General features: G+C 40.1%; 3 protein-coding genes across 7 annotated transcripts in view; 2 read left to right on the forward strand and 1 right to left on the reverse strand.

Moving 5' to 3' along the window:
* LOC144064818 (protein ripply2-like) overlaps positions 1-15073 on the reverse strand; it is a 19547-nt gene continuing 4474 nt past the window's right edge. The window contains exons 1-3 of one of the 3 annotated variants that reach the window (XM_077587632.1): positions 537-1203; positions 390-445; positions 1-294 (exon numbers count right to left, since the gene is read on the reverse strand). In XM_077587632.1, the coding sequence (XP_077443758.1) occupies positions 93-294; positions 390-445; positions 537-650 (372 nt within the window). In that variant the 5' untranslated portion in view covers positions 651-1203 and the 3' untranslated portion in view covers positions 1-92. Of the gene's footprint in view, positions 446-536; positions 1204-14720; positions 14855-15073 lie in introns of those variants that run through there. The other 2 variants (XR_013296902.1, XR_013296903.1) reach the window with 2 other exon arrangements.
* On the forward strand, positions 3227-5600 carry LOC144064736 (melanocortin-2 receptor accessory protein 2-like). 3 transcript variants are annotated; one of them, XM_077587480.1, is made up of 5 exons: positions 3227-3882; positions 3953-4017; positions 4100-4221; positions 4442-4541; positions 4628-5600. In XM_077587480.1, exons 3-5 carry the CDS (start codon positions 4110-4112, stop codon positions 5082-5084), a joined length of 669 nt encoding a protein of 222 aa, XP_077443606.1. In that variant the 5' UTR covers positions 3227-3882; positions 3953-4017; positions 4100-4109; the 3' UTR covers positions 5085-5600. The 3 variants fall into 3 exon arrangements, with proteins under 3 accessions (XP_077443606.1, XP_077443608.1, XP_077443609.1); XM_077587482.1 differs by having other exon boundaries at positions 3823-4017; XM_077587483.1 differs by having other exon boundaries at positions 3823-4221.
* Positions 6327-15073, forward strand: part of LOC144064813 (uncharacterized) — a 17871-nt gene continuing 9124 nt past the window's right edge. Inside the window, exons 1-6 of the mRNA XM_077587626.1 lie at positions 6327-6715; positions 8505-9883; positions 10265-13412; positions 13552-13725; positions 14390-14428; positions 14646-14764. Coding sequence (XP_077443752.1) covers positions 6713-6715; positions 8505-9883; positions 10265-13412; positions 13552-13725; positions 14390-14428; positions 14646-14764 — 4862 coding nt within the window. The 5' untranslated portion in view covers positions 6327-6712. The remainder of the gene's footprint in view (positions 6716-8504; positions 9884-10264; positions 13413-13551; positions 13726-14389; positions 14429-14645; positions 14765-15073) is intronic.

Genomic DNA, 15073 nt, shown 5'->3' on the forward strand with positions numbered 1-15073 from the left:
AAAAAAATGACAATTGGGCTTTTTACAGTTATTTACAGCAATAAATAAGAATATGAAATAATATATAAATATATCAAGGACATTATTGGAGTCTAATTTAGCTCTTCTGTCTCCTCTTGGTCATATTCATCATTATTATCATCATAGTCCTCCTCTTCATCTTCCTCAGAGTCTTCCTCACTGGACGAAGAGTCTTCATAAGGACAGATGGTGGCTTGAACCGGGTAATTCCGCAAGAGAACCTCAGCTTCCCGGTACAGATAGTCAAAACATTTGGTTTTCGGCCAGTACAACCTTTGAAAGCCATTTAGAGAGAGGGGAATGATAAATCAATAAATGAAAATAGAAAAGTTAAATTAAAAAAAATAATGGTATAAAATGCTATTTACTTGACTGGGTGGACAAAAAGGGCTGGTTTGGGTATTTCAGCAGGATTGAAAGGAGCCTGAAAATTGAAGATGGTCATTAGATTTTTTTCCTCCCATGCACGTGCATATGTTTTGAAGGAAACACTTGTGCAGTGCAGTCGCATTCACCGTAATGGCAGCTGTCGTCGTCTCGGTTGTAATCCACGGTCTCCACATATGAGAGGGTCGGACGGCGTCGTTGTCTCGGGGCAGCAAAACGTTACATCCACTGCGAGCGTTCATGTTTGCAAAAGGGCCGAGGTCGCTCCCGAGTCCTCCTCCGAAGAGATCGCGTGCTTGTAAATGTGGCTGCTGACGTCGGGGATGCGGCTATTTAACGGGAGGACTCCGTGCCGAGCGCCAAATTGGACATTTGACGCGTCGCCAAGTGTCTCCATGCGCCACGATGCGGAGGTGCCAAGTCACACATGAGCAAACCCCGACCATATGGGCCAAACTTGCGTCACTTTTGGGAGAACATCTTTCACTGTTTTTGGATTGCGCTCGTCGTCAAACTTCAATCTTCCAGTACTTCCATCTATCTTCTGTGAAAATGTTGCGATTTCTTTGCGAAATATTTCACGATTCGCTCCGTTTTTGCTTTCTTTTGTGAAAACAATGAATTTGAAAGCAATAATCGCGGATTAGACGCTCAGAAAATGCAGACTGACTCGCAAACTAAAAGTGAACGTACTTGTAACAATATTTTTGCAAGCTTTTCAATCTATTGGGAGCTCCCATAATAACACATGAAACCGTTTGGGTGGGAGGTGCGAAGACACACGTGCCCACTTTGACAGCCCCCCGCAGCTCGCATGATGATGATGAGAGGAGGAGTGGGGGGGAAGAGGTCGACACGCGTCAGCCTTTTAGCAGTAGTTTGAATGCCCCAACAACAACAACAGAAAAAATGATTAATTGGATTAGAGGGTGAATAAACAGGGACGAGTTCTTTAACAGGTCATAAATATTGCTTAAGGATTTTAGTCCCCATGGTAGTTAGTATTAAGTGCAATGTGCATTTTCATACAAAGACTAACCTGACTTCTATGAAGTACTTCTGTTTCATTAAAAAAGTATGTGAACTATAAGAGAATTAAGTTAAGAGTGAAATGCAAAATAATAATGTAAACTTCATCAAAATGATCAGATGCATTCCTTGCAACGTCATCATCTTTTTTAGTATTTTATGTTGAATTTAACATGGAACTCTTTATTTAATGGCATGATGTATATTCATTCAAATGACATACTTTTATAGTGTCTTAACGACTATACATTTTATATATCACTCATTTATATTATATCACTACTAACAGGGAAATATATATATATACACCAAAGATCATACGTTCAACGTTATACCAGTTGATATTTCCACTCTGTTTTTTAACAACATTTTAAAAAATTTGCAGGAAACTAAAGATTCAATGTCCCAATTATTAGTATTTTTGGGGTAAAACATGATCCCTAATTTATTGGCTATGTTTTTGTCACATAAACATACCTTATTAGTCTTTAATGACATTTCAAATGTATACTAAGCCGTTTGACAAATAAAAACAATCTACTGATTTAATTAGGTAGTCCCATTTGGAGTTAAATAGTACTACTCTCTGTGCTTATCTGTAGGGGGCAGTGCAAAGCTGCATGCTGGGATTTTAGTTGATTGATGGGGGGAGGGTGTGTGATTGCTTTGCATTTGTGTTTGAGGGACCTGATTAGGATTTGGGCGTTACCTAATCGTTGCCACATTTGTCAAATTACCTGTGGTGCAGAGATGTTGTGTTTAAGGGTGACTAATGCCAACTTGTAGCAACAGGGAATGATTGGAATAATACACAAGATCCCTTATCATTATTGTTTTCACTTAATGCATATAAAGGAATGTCTCGTTCATATAAATTGACGAAGCATGAAATAGTACAGATAGTACAGACAGTAAAGAGAAAGACCACCGGTCTCGGAAAGAAGAGTTTGATCATTCACTCAAATTACTTTGCATAAATGTATGCTCACTTATAAAAGAAGTACTTTATTTAAATGTGGCTTTATTTAGTCACTGTAGCCCGCTTAATTGGCCCTATGATGACCCAGGTTCGACTACCGGTTGTGGGTTGTGTCTGGAAATGTTTGTCAAATCATTAGTTTAATTAGGACGATCCCTGAGTGGGAAGGGCCAAATGGAGCTCTCATTCTTTACCGAATCATGTTTTCTTATAAATACTTAATTCAAATGGACTCTCATAAAATGTTCTTTTCTCCTTAAACTTCAATTTTTATCCCTGAAACATTTCTATGCATTGCATTTATTTTCTTGTATTTTAGCAGTACCGCTTTGGTAGTTTAAATGGGATCTGCATTGTTTATAAAAGCCGCAGACAAAAATAAAATATCCTTAATGAAAGCCTGAAAGGACATATCTTCTAGCGTGTTTGTGCGCATGTGTGTGTCCTCTTTTTGCTTCCGATGAATGAGTCATTGGTGACCATTTATAATGGGATGGAATAAACAGAAGCAAGTATTCTTCTTTGGGTATATGTGGAAATTGAAGAGTACAAAGAGACCAATGGAATAATGGATGGATAGACAGGCAACCATTTGGGTGTTGGATGTCGGTATGAAGACAAGCATGTCTTCCTGACAGCTCCTGCTGTTTGAATGATGGAAGAATAAGTAGGGGGTAATGGCATGTGTCAGCTTTATGTACACAAAGCAAGGTTTGCAGGGTGTTGGGCCAGAGGGGCTCATATGTAAACAAGAGCAGATGCAGGCAAAGCCAAATGTGACTTCATTCATTCTTAAATGCTGGAGTTGGCCATTGGTTTGGCACATATTTGCTTGTTTTTGAGATCATTAAATTTAAAAAAACAGCTAAACAATTAGAATTAAACACTTCCATGCAGCCCATTAAAAAAATAAAGGATAAAGTAATATAATGTCAGGCCAATGTGTGGTGATGGCGTTTTTTCTGCTCTGTTTAGAACTCAATAACAAATATTTTTGTTAGTGTTGTTATAGCTGAAAAATTCAGCATTTCACATTGTTATTGTTACACCTAAATCTCTTAAAAAGTAACTCAACATTTATTGATTAGTGCATTTGACCTTTTGCTTCCTCTGCATTAACTGTACGTTGAGTTGAAAATCTAGCTAGCTACCAAACCATGATTATTCGGATACTACTACATTTTTGTTATCACTCATATACAACAACAAAAATATGTGAGCATTATCAAAACAACTGTAATTTCATTCAGTTTTAAATCAACTAATTGAGTAAATGATGAACATTATCACCATCTAGTCATTGGTTTCAGATGATAAAGGTTACAGATTACTGTCACTAGAGGGCATGTTTGCCCTGCAGTTGAGGATTACTATGATTTGCAGTGTATAACACCCACCATGCAGTGCATTGCTCAATTCATTTCTATCTTTGGGATTCAGCTGACTGACATCCCCCAGCATATTAGGTAAATGCACCTGCAAATGACTTATCTGTTGAAGTGGCCTCTTAAATCATTTGCCTTATGCCCTAAATAGGATCGCATAGAATATTTGTGGCCGCAACAACAGGCAAAATTACAAGCGGATCCCACAGCAGAAAGGTAAAATTCATTTTGATTTCTCATTATAATCCACCAAGCGTGTTGATGCAACCATTTCATTGTGTCTGTCGTATGTGCAAAGGCTGGGTGACATGAGCGCGCTTAACCGGAGCCAAAGTGGCGTGCGGCGTGGCGACTATGTGTGGCAATATGAATACTACGACGAGGAGCCCGTCTCTTTTGAGGGACTCAAGGCGCACAGATGTAAGTTTAAAATCACAATTCGACAACATTACATCTCATAAAATGAGCACTTAGGAAGATCATGTGTTTTTCTACGCACAGAGCATCAGACTAAATTAGAAGCCCTAATTGGAGGAAAGGAGCAATTTGCCCATTCAAAATGCAAATGTCATGGCCACAGAAAGACAAGTCAAGTCCATGTCGAGAATGGGAATATTTGCCTGTTTTTCTCACATTGCAGACTCCATCGTAATCGGATTCTGGGTTGGACTTGCAGTATTCGTCATTTTTATGTTTTTTGTTCTCACGCTGCTCTCGAAGACAGGATCGCCAATTCAAGAGTGAGTAGAATGAATGAAAGAGCAAACTTATCCATAGCCAACTCCTATTCATGAAATTTGAATCGCTTTGTATATGTTCTTGCCAGGAATCCAGATGCTGAGAACCTGCCCAATGCAGGAAACGGCCTTGTGAACATCACTGGTCCAAAAGAGGATGACGATGACTCAGATGATGATAAAGCTGTTTCTCGTCCCTTCCTGGCAGCGTCCCGTCCCTACTTCCATTTCTACATTAGTGAGGATGAAGAGGCTATGCGACGGCAAAAGCCTGAAGCAAAGCAAAGTGCACCGTTGGGAACTTTGACGCAGTCGGGAATTACCACGCCGGCTCTGGTGGTTCAACGAGAAGATGAACACTTAAGGTTCCCCTATCAAGATTTACCTATCAACGGAGTATGTATAGATGAACAGAAGACAGAAACAGACAGTGGCTTCTTGACTCACTTGACCATCCCAAATTTTGTCAACTTTGAGCAAAACTCAATTGGAGAAGATGACCTTCTGTGTGAGCCACACATCACATTGGACCAAAACATAAAATAATCCCCGAAGTTTCCTCCCTTAAAATGGATTTCAAAGGTTTTTTCTCCTTCTTATATATGCGTGCAGCCCTTGCTGTTATCTGGTTGACTTTATTCATAACTGAGCTTTTGATGGTTTTAACTTTGTTTTTTTAATCTCTTTTGTCTGTTTTAAATCGATTCACAGGGAAAAACATCCTTTACAAATCGGGATTATAAATGGATATGAGAAATATTGTTAACAGAAAGATGGTTGAAAGAAACTGTTTGGCCTTGGCGAAGAACTGAATTCTGATGAGAGGTATTCTTGATCTCAAAATAGTGACTAACTCAACAGAAGGACACAAGGAAGGGAATGACGAAATGTGTAAACTGGGTGAAAAAGAAGTGTAAAAAAGAAAGAAAAAAACACCTTAATAGATTAATCAATGCTTGAAAGACTCAATAAATACAAAAGTTGTGTGCACGTTCCTGGGGGAAAATAAGATGAGTTTTCTTGAATATTTTTGCTGAAATTTTGCTCAATTGTAAAAGGTTAATTACCAAGTTCATAATATTTCAAGTATTCTAAGGAATTGCTTGATTAAACTTAGCTCCAATGTCAATGTGATCCTTTTTCTATCTGCTCTTGACAAGTTTGACTATTTGATGTAGTATGTATTGATAATTCTGAATATGCTTTTTTATTCTAAGGAATTGCTTGATTAAACTTAGCGCCAATGCTAATGTGATCCCTTTTTTCTATCTGGTCTTGACAGGTTTGACTATTTGATGTAGTATGTATTTATAATTCTGAATATGTTTTTCTCTCTAGCATTGCATACAAAAACATAAAACATATCTTTAGTGCAAGTGAGAAGGATTTAAATGTTTAATTAGGTGGAAAATGAGTCAGGGTTCAGTTGCTCATGAATAAGTCATTAAGGGTAAACATGAGAAACATACAAGTAAATTCATCTAATGCAAGAGTGAGGAATACAGCCTGTGGGACCTACACATACCTATAATTAAAGTGAACATATATTTAAAAGTTTCTTTCTGAAACTCAATTCCTGGGGCAGGGAGCTAAGTGTTACATCAAGGATTCCCCTAAGAGGGAATCCTATAGTGCTTAGCGTCATTATATTTGCACGTATACTAACTTGATGTTCATCCCTGCAGGGGGAGCCCTTACTGATGTTTTTGTCTCTCTCTCTCTCTGTCTCACAACAATGTCCTTTTTTTAAACAGCATACAAACTTTGTCACATGATTGATCATCTCCAGTCAGAATACAGACAAGAATAAGACACCAAGCCAGAAAGTAAGTGTCTGTATGGACACGTCCTTGTATTTTGGCGAAACAAACTGTCCGCGTGTTTGTGTGTGTCTGTGCTCAATAAAACGCCTCGGGCTGTTTTAAGCTGGGCCGGCCAGATTCCATCGACAGCCGTGTTCCCTCATTGCCACGGAAGATGAGTTGCACTTCTCAAGAAAAAAAGAAAAAACTTTGATAGACTCCTCATGACTTATAACAGCAAAGAGCGGCGATCTGCAGCAGATTGAAGCCGAGGCGATCTTCGTTGGGAGGCGCACTAAATATTCATCAGACATAACCAGAACCAGGCAGACGCTTCTCTCGGAGGGGGGCTAGCTGGAGACCACTGTGATCATGGTAAGATCGTTAAATTCACTAAGTTGGAAGGGAGTTGGACTGCAGGCATTGTGCAAGAATGACTGTTTTTTGCCAAAAATCTTTTCCCGGTTGAGAATCAACTTTTTACTACTTGAATAACGCATTTGATCGCGGTTCTTTTACAGCCTCGCCAAAGTGCGAGTTTAAACTGTAAACACGACTCGCTGTGCATAATAATTAACAGACCCTGTTCAAAGCCCTGAGCCATAGTGTGAAGACTTGTTAAATATTCAATTTAAGACACACGTGAGCCTTGATCTCCTTTGTTTACTTGATTAACAAATATGCTCGGTGGGTGAAGGGTTAAATGTGCTTCTTCTAAAAGACAGACATAGTCAAACTGCCAAATAAAACAACCGCACGCACATTTTAGGGGGGTTTCTGGAGCGTCATTTCCCCCGTGCGATAGAGCTCAGCCTTCTTGCTGCGTTTAAATGCTGGGGAAGAAAATTTGGATTCTTAAAAAAGTACTGTGGTACTGTGGTATATTCCAAAGAGAACTAGATAGTTTCAGGGGAACTATTTGTTACTAACAGGCTGTTTATATACTAACAGATACTTTGTATAAACATTAAAAGGTCAATATTTCACTTTCAGTATGTTATCACTTGTAATGCAAAGCATGTTTAAATGACAATATTAGTTTATAAAAAGTCATCTGCAAGTGGGTATTGTAGTAATACTCAATATATTCACATCACAGCGTTCAAACCAATTGCATTCATGGCAATATTTATGTCAAATGTCAATAAGGTTAAAGGAAAATAGATTTTTTGTTGAAAATACTGATTTAATTTATTTCTGTTCATATGTAACCTTAAAAATACACACATTTAGTAAGTAGGACACTGATGTACATCCCACATTGATACCATTCCATTCTTTCAAGCGACTGTTAGTTATTTCGCCAACATAAACAACACGCTTTACTAGACTTGATGTGCCAAAGATGCCAATCGCTGGGTGAATTGACTGGTGAATAGTTTGCTCCCCAACCGGTTTGATTCCTGGAAGCCGTTATAACAAGGCTCACTGAAGGCATCACGCAACCACACAGCTGCATATGGTGGGAGGGGGGGCAGAATTTAGAGCAGCAGCACATTTCTCACATGCCACTCTACACTGTTCTTGTACAGTTGTGGATGGTCTTTAGCTGATGGACTAAAACACTAAAAGCTCATCGGTCAATTATGCCTGCGTGTGCAGAACTCACACTGATGGTAGCTCATTTTTTTCGGGTGGAAGAACAAGTTTAGATCTCAAGTTTGTTAGAAAGGTGAGTTGCTCTTGGTTACAAAATTATAGATAAATCTGTCACTTGGCTGTGGCAAAATGTCCTCTATGGGGATATTTTCTCCTTTTTTATCACTTCTGTTGTCATGTCTTTGTTTCATGGTCTGTAGGAATTTTTGCTCTAAAGCAAAATGTTCAACACCTACATAAAGAGTCTGAATGATATGGTATTCACGGTAAGCTTACAGGTTATGCTCTACTGCATGTCAATCCAATGCCAAGAGATGCATGGCCATTTAAAAAAATAGAACTAAAATATCCGAAAATAAGGTATCTGGATGACAAATAAAAAAGAACAAAATCTTAAACCTGCACGCTCTCATTTGTGTGTAGACAATGCACTGTATGTATAACCCTGTATGCGCTTATACTCTCTAAACAATGCAAAAAAGTGCATGGTTTTGGAGGTCGATTTTAAAAACATATTGTTTTATTGCAATTCAATTTAAGTTAGTCATCTGCTTTTTTGTCATAGTCTGAGAACCCAGAGGAGCAACTGAGTCCTAGTGTCCTGGGCCGAATCGGGAACTGGCTATATCCATGGAGGGGAAGGGGTCCCAAAAGTCCTACCGAAAATTCTTCTCCCACCCCTGATCGAGCACTCAAGTCGGAGGGAGAAGGTTGTGAAAAATCCACACAAGATGCTGCACTGAAACACAAGCAGGAGGAGAAAGAAAAAATCTCCAATCCCAATCCACTGAGTCCCTCAAGAGACATTTTCCGCTTTAAAGAAGTGGACGCCACACAGTCTGCCCACAGAAAAGACTCTGTTGTAAGCAGCAAAAAGACTCCTCCTAAAAAGGAGGAGTTTTTAGTTGGCAAAAAGAAGCAAATAGGGAAGACCAAGGAGATCTGTCATGGCACTTCGGCAAGTGGGATTTCTGACAGAACTGCCTGTCATTTAACGGATCTCGCCATTGACTCCTCCTCTGAGCAGGGCGCGGTATGGAATTGTGACCAAGTCAACAATCAGCCTTTTGCCCATAAACCAACACAGGCCCAGGCAGGAAAAAGGCTCCATGTGTATGTGGAGGAGACAAGTGTGATTCAATGCGGGAACGATACTCTGACACAACAAAAAGTGGTCTGCACAAGGTTTGAGAAAAATCTACCAGTCTCATCCAAGTCGAAACCACCAAATTCTCCAGCTTTTGACTTGTCACAGAGCTCTGTTCCAAGCCTTGGTGAAAATACAAATGCAGATTTGAAACCGGTGGTTGTGCCACAGGAGGGAGTGTCACAGAAAGACTGCCAGTTGGACCTTGAGATAGACAACGGGTCAACGGAGGCTGGCAACATGGGTCGTAAAAACTCTGGCAAGAAGAAAGCAAGGAAAAACTTTCAGGGAGATGACGCATGCAGCATTCAGGAAAAAACAGCTCCCCAAGTCCCACCTGGGGCAGAAGGAATCCCCTCTGACAACTCAATGTTCTTACAACAGGGTGAATGTCCAAATAGTCATGCTGAAGAGAAGCCATTAGACTCCTCCTCCAACCACAGCCTCACCTTGCTGGCCTCACCTGGAGGTGGGGAAAATGAGATTTCCTGTCCCAAGTATTCAGACACATTCCTGGGCTCAGGATCAGTCGCTGAAACCCGTTTAACATGCACTGTTGAGGGCAGCGCAGACATGGAAAAGGATGACAGCTTTTACAAAGTGGAGAGGAAGACAGAGACCCCAGAGGCCAAGCGGAGAAGTATCAAGGTTTCTCGGAATGAAGTCAAACTTTTTACCAAAAATGTACCTTTGGGCTTCAAAAAAAGTATACCAGAGGAGGACATTAAATCTAAATTTGAACCGGACCATGACAAAAAGGAAGACAAGAAAGAGCCCAAAAGAGAAGCCGATGGAAGGTATTTGTCTTATTTTCAAAATTATTGATAAATAATATTGAAGTAAAAAGTATTCATGGCATTTACATAATTAAAAAAACTTAAAATGTGACATAGACACTGTCTACGGGTAACAAACTTTATAAATAATGGGTGTGGACACAATTTAACCTACCCATCTAGTTTTTAAACAAAGCATTGTTTTGGAAAGCCTAACTCAACTCTACAGCACTTTATTTCTTGAGCACCTAAAAAAATATTCACCTAAAAGGCGAGTGCTATTGTGAAAAACTCCCTACCACTGAATATTTATGTGGCAGAATTTTGATTTTAGAGGTTTCCAAATTCTCGAAAGTGCCAGGTTTGTGTTATTTTATCTTCATTTTTTTTCTTCTTACACAGGCAACAAGACAAGAAATCTGAGGAGAAAACAGTCACTGGCCGAATTGCAGACAAGATCAACTTATTTGAGTTCCAGGGAACTGTGACAAGCCTAAAAACACCCTTCCAAAATCCTAGGAGTGCTGATGTTTCCCCTGCTAGGAAAGCCACCGGGAAGCTCCAGTCAGAATTTTTGTCAAGGTCAAAATCAGCCGAGCGATATGGCGCTGGCAGTTCCAGCCCTGTGCCAGCCCAAAATGACATTCCGATGACAGTTAAAGAGAGAGCGAGGAACTTTACAGCAGAATCCGGATACAATTCAAAATCAATGCTGCCTCAAAGATCATCCAAGACAGCAACTACAAAAAAATCCACTACATCTGTGGCAACCACTGCAATAAAGTCGTCAAAACCCGACTATCAGGGTAAACTGGATACTAGAGTGGTGACTGGGATAACACTAAAACCAGATGGACAGGATACCACTGCTGGGGGGGTGACAGGTTCCGCACCTCTAAAACAACATGGAGCACAGACCTCAAAGGTGGTAAATCAGGGTACAAAATCTAACAGCCTAGAATTAAGTGATTCAATGAAAGGCACGGATGATCATGCAGAAGAGACCAGTCCACGGTCCAAAGCCCCGAACAGATCTGGATCTCGGTCCAAGCGAAAAAAAAGCAAGGAGGCAACAAGTCCAATTAGCGAAAACCGGGAAAGCAAGCCAAGTTTGAGTGCGCAAGAGGCCACTTCTTTAAACACACAGGAAGATGAGCCAGTTTTTTTCCCAACCGATGAAGTCGAAGGAATTCTTTCTCATAAACCTATGTTTGCAAAAGAGTCACCCATTTCTTCTGATAAACACTCAAAGTATCTTCGGAGTAAAAATATTGATAAACTGGTCAACAAAGTTGAGATAATTACCGAACCGACATCCGTCAACAAAGACCACCCTGATACAGTTGCTTCTAACAGGAGCACAAAGAAACCTATTGACAAGGTTTCTGTTAGTTCAGCCCAAAAGGAGGAAAAAGCAGGAAGAGAACTTGTCTCATCATCTTCCTTGTCCCAGTCAATTAAAGAGCATATTAAGCACCCGGCCACAATAGTGCAGGACGCACCTGCTGAATGTCCGAAAATACAGGTGTACCCACCTGCTGAATGTCCGAAAATACAGGTGGACCCACCATCTCAGGCTTTACCAATAAGTACACTAAAAGCAAAACAGCCATGTAAAAAAGACACAGAAAAGGGACAGCCCCCCCAAACCATAGGAGTAAAGAAAACAAGTCAGAGTGAGGCTAAAAATGATAATGAATCAAAGACACAAACGTCAGAAAACAGCCACACCAAAAAAGAAGACAAAGAAACTCCACAAACGATTATTCAATCAGATAAAAAACAAACTCAAATGACCACCACAACTTTGAAGAGTTTACAAGAAGATTCCAGTAAAGCGGAATGTGTCATGACAGATAGGCCTAAAAAGCGGGCCAAAGAAGAGACAAGTTCTTTGGAAAATATCAATAAAGCAGAGTTAGGAAAAGCTGAAGGAGCCTCAAACTTACCCACTTCAACACTAAATTTCAATCAAACGGCTACTAAAAATACAGAGACGGATGAGGTCGATATGGTTAAACAGAAGACTGGAAAAAAGAGTGCTTGGGGGTCTTCCAAGGAGGAAACAGCAACAAAATCTTTAGGTGGGGTCAAAAGAGAATCTAAGCCCACAATAACTATAACAGAACAACATCATGAATTTGACCCTGTGAAAAAACCTGAAGGACCTCTCGGCCTGTCCTCCAAAAAACATGAAGACAATGCTGCTGACTCAAACCAAGTGACTGTAAGAGTCTCTCATGATTGCCCAGTGCTGATAAGTGAAGAGAGTCACAATAAGGCAACTGTTAAAGAGTCTACTCGTATATCCACTCAGAGCAGTGATGCAAAAAGCCAGGGCAGTGAAACTCAGCATTCGAAAGCAAGCTTCAATGCCGGAGAAGTTCCAGGCAGAACTAATACAATGAAAACAAGTAATCCTACTTACTTCAAGGACTCCGACAAAAAACAGCAAAGCTCTTCTGAAAGTACCCTAACTAGCACCACAGTTATTGTAAAAGATAAAAAAGAGATTGAATTCCCCCCAGGTGTGAGTGGTGATCTGGCTTCACAACTCAACAGAGTCCAAAGCAAGCAGAGTCCAACTCCCAAAGAATCAACTTCCCCCAAGGCCAAAAAGCTGAACTCAGACCAGTTGTCATCTCCTAAAAGACTGCATTCTCCACGTGGACTAAGCAGAGATGATTCTTCGATTCAACAGGATGCTCCATCAAGCTGGCTCGATGTGGACTTTCCCAAACAGAGACTTAAATTCCCAGGACCAAAGCTGAGTGCTTCTGTTAGCGAAAGCAATCTTCTGGACAATGATGACCTCAATGATGAAGACTTTATTGAGAGGATCAAGAAACTTTGCGCTCCCTTTTCCCTACCGCCTCGTAAGCACAGCACACAACGGACGCCACAACCCCCATTTGCGATGCCAGCCATCAAGGAAGACTTTGAAAAGACATTCGACCCCGAGGAGTTTAAATTTGGCCTGAGGAAGAAAAATCGGTCCTTTGATCCAGGCCCAAGTTTATTAGCTAAGCTCCAAAACCCCGAAAAGAAAAGTTCTGCAAAGCCCGCCCGGGTGAGTATTACTGATAGGTGTCTTTTGATCAGTAGTCTGGATACCTCTCATCTAAAAGACAAGACTAATACGAAAGAAGAGGAGGGCATCAAAGAGGAGAGAGATGACCATATTGTTGTGAAATCTCGCTTACAAGGAAGCTGTGTCCTTAACAGTCTAACATCCCCCAGTGCCAGGGCGAGAAGAAAGGGCGTTCAGGCACTGCCAGAAAGAACCAACTCAACAAATGGATCAGCTCAGCTTGGCCCTTCACCAGATCCAAACACGCCTATTCAGACTACCACCAGTTCATTCGCTGAAAATTCCAGCACGCAAAGCAAAGACCAAATCCAGCCAACAGAAGCCGTGGTCAGTGACTCAGGTCCTCCATTTCCCTCCTTTAACGACATCAAGCTGCCTGACTATTTAGAGAAGTACCTCCCTCGGGAGCCGTTAAAAGCAGAGCAGAAAACGCAAGAACAGCCGCATATGAAAGCAGAGGTTGGTTTTTCTATGCTATTCTCATATGTGTAGATGAAAATCGTTGTCCACGTAACACATTTTAAAGCTGATCAAGTATGTTTGTTATAATGACGAGTTGGATGTTTTTTTGTTGCTGTTTTTTTTGTTAATTCATTAGGTTACAGCTAAAATGCCAACTGCAGCTGCTCTCCCCAAAGTGGATCTAAGTGTAAAACCAAGCATGAACCTCCCTTCTATTGTGCCTCCTTTCGGAAATGGAAACACATCTCAAATATACCCAACAGATTCAGAGCTAAAGCAGCATCTGAGTCAGAGAATGCCTACTAATCATGTAAGAATGTCACGCACACACGCAGGCACACACGCCATGTTGTTGTTCTTTTACTAAACACTGAAACATTGACAGTTCAGAGGAAATCTGACTCTGTAACGTGATCTGCTTTCAACATTGTAGTAAGATGATCATAAAAAACTCTTAATTTGTATATTGTAAAGCTAAAATATTTCACCCTTTCGCTCTTGTGCCAAAAATCCTCATTAGTTGAAACATAAGCCTCTCTATTTACACAAACAGCGGATCTTTTGTCAAAAAAGGGTGCCCTTGGTTATTCACAAAGACCAGACTGTCGCCTACAGCTCAGTCATTTGTTTCACGATCTGTATGATAATGTGGAAACCCTCATTGAACGTCGCAGTTTTTGTTTTGACCAAAAAAAAAAAACGAATTATATCTTCAATGGCTATCTATACTTCCATTGCTCTCAACACAGAGTTATGTGATCAGAATTGTGCTTCCTAGAAATGACCTAAACTGAGAGAATAATTTATATATATTTAAAAAAAACTACAGTAAAGCCATTTGTTTCCCAGGCAGCAGAATGAAAATGTTAGGATAATCATTGGTGCACTAGAAATGCAGACTGTCCTCTCTTGCAGATATTTGTCATTCTCCACATAGTGTGTCATGGTAATTTTTATGTGCTTTTGCCTCCTAGGTGAGGACTGCCAAAGGTTTTCATAAGCGACCTGGAAAGGTACAGTACTTACCTTACTTCATACAGGCAATTATATTTAGAGTGGAGCGCACTTTGTAAAATGGATCAGAGTTGCTGTGCAGTGAAAACATCTGTTTTTCATATGTTGTACTAGGTGGTTTAAATACTATATTTAGACAATATTTGGGGAAAAGGCCTGGTACGACTACTGTCATGAATTTCACATTTTGTTCCATCTCCCCATATGATTTCACAGATAATGTTGTTCCAAAAAGCCCAGTTCAGTGGGGAAGTATATGAGATCTATCGCGATGTAGAGGATGCGACTCACCTGCAGTTTTCAAGCATCATATCAGTGAAGGTCGTACGAGGATGGTGAGTTGTAAACAGCTCAGATTTTTTGGCAAAATACTCAAGTGCTTCTCCATTTAGTAGTGTTGGACACTCTTAATGTGCCAATGTTGCCTGGAGGGATAAGAGGCTCATATTAATTAAATTTTAATGAGTTAATAATATTGTTTTTTTTAACTATTGGGATTTTGTTCTCTCCTATTTATTTTACATGCTTTCAGTCAAAGTCCAAACATCTTTTTGTAAAAAATCATATTGTATTTGCTGACTACACTAAGAAGAATAAAGATTAGTCCTTAAAAATGCATTGTTAAAGTTTAACAGTGGAAATTA

Source organism: Stigmatopora argus, chromosome 19 (assembly GCF_051989625.1).
Source record: "Stigmatopora argus isolate UIUO_Sarg chromosome 19, RoL_Sarg_1.0, whole genome shotgun sequence".
Lineage (NCBI taxonomy): Eukaryota > Metazoa > Chordata > Actinopteri > Syngnathiformes > Syngnathidae > Stigmatopora > Stigmatopora argus.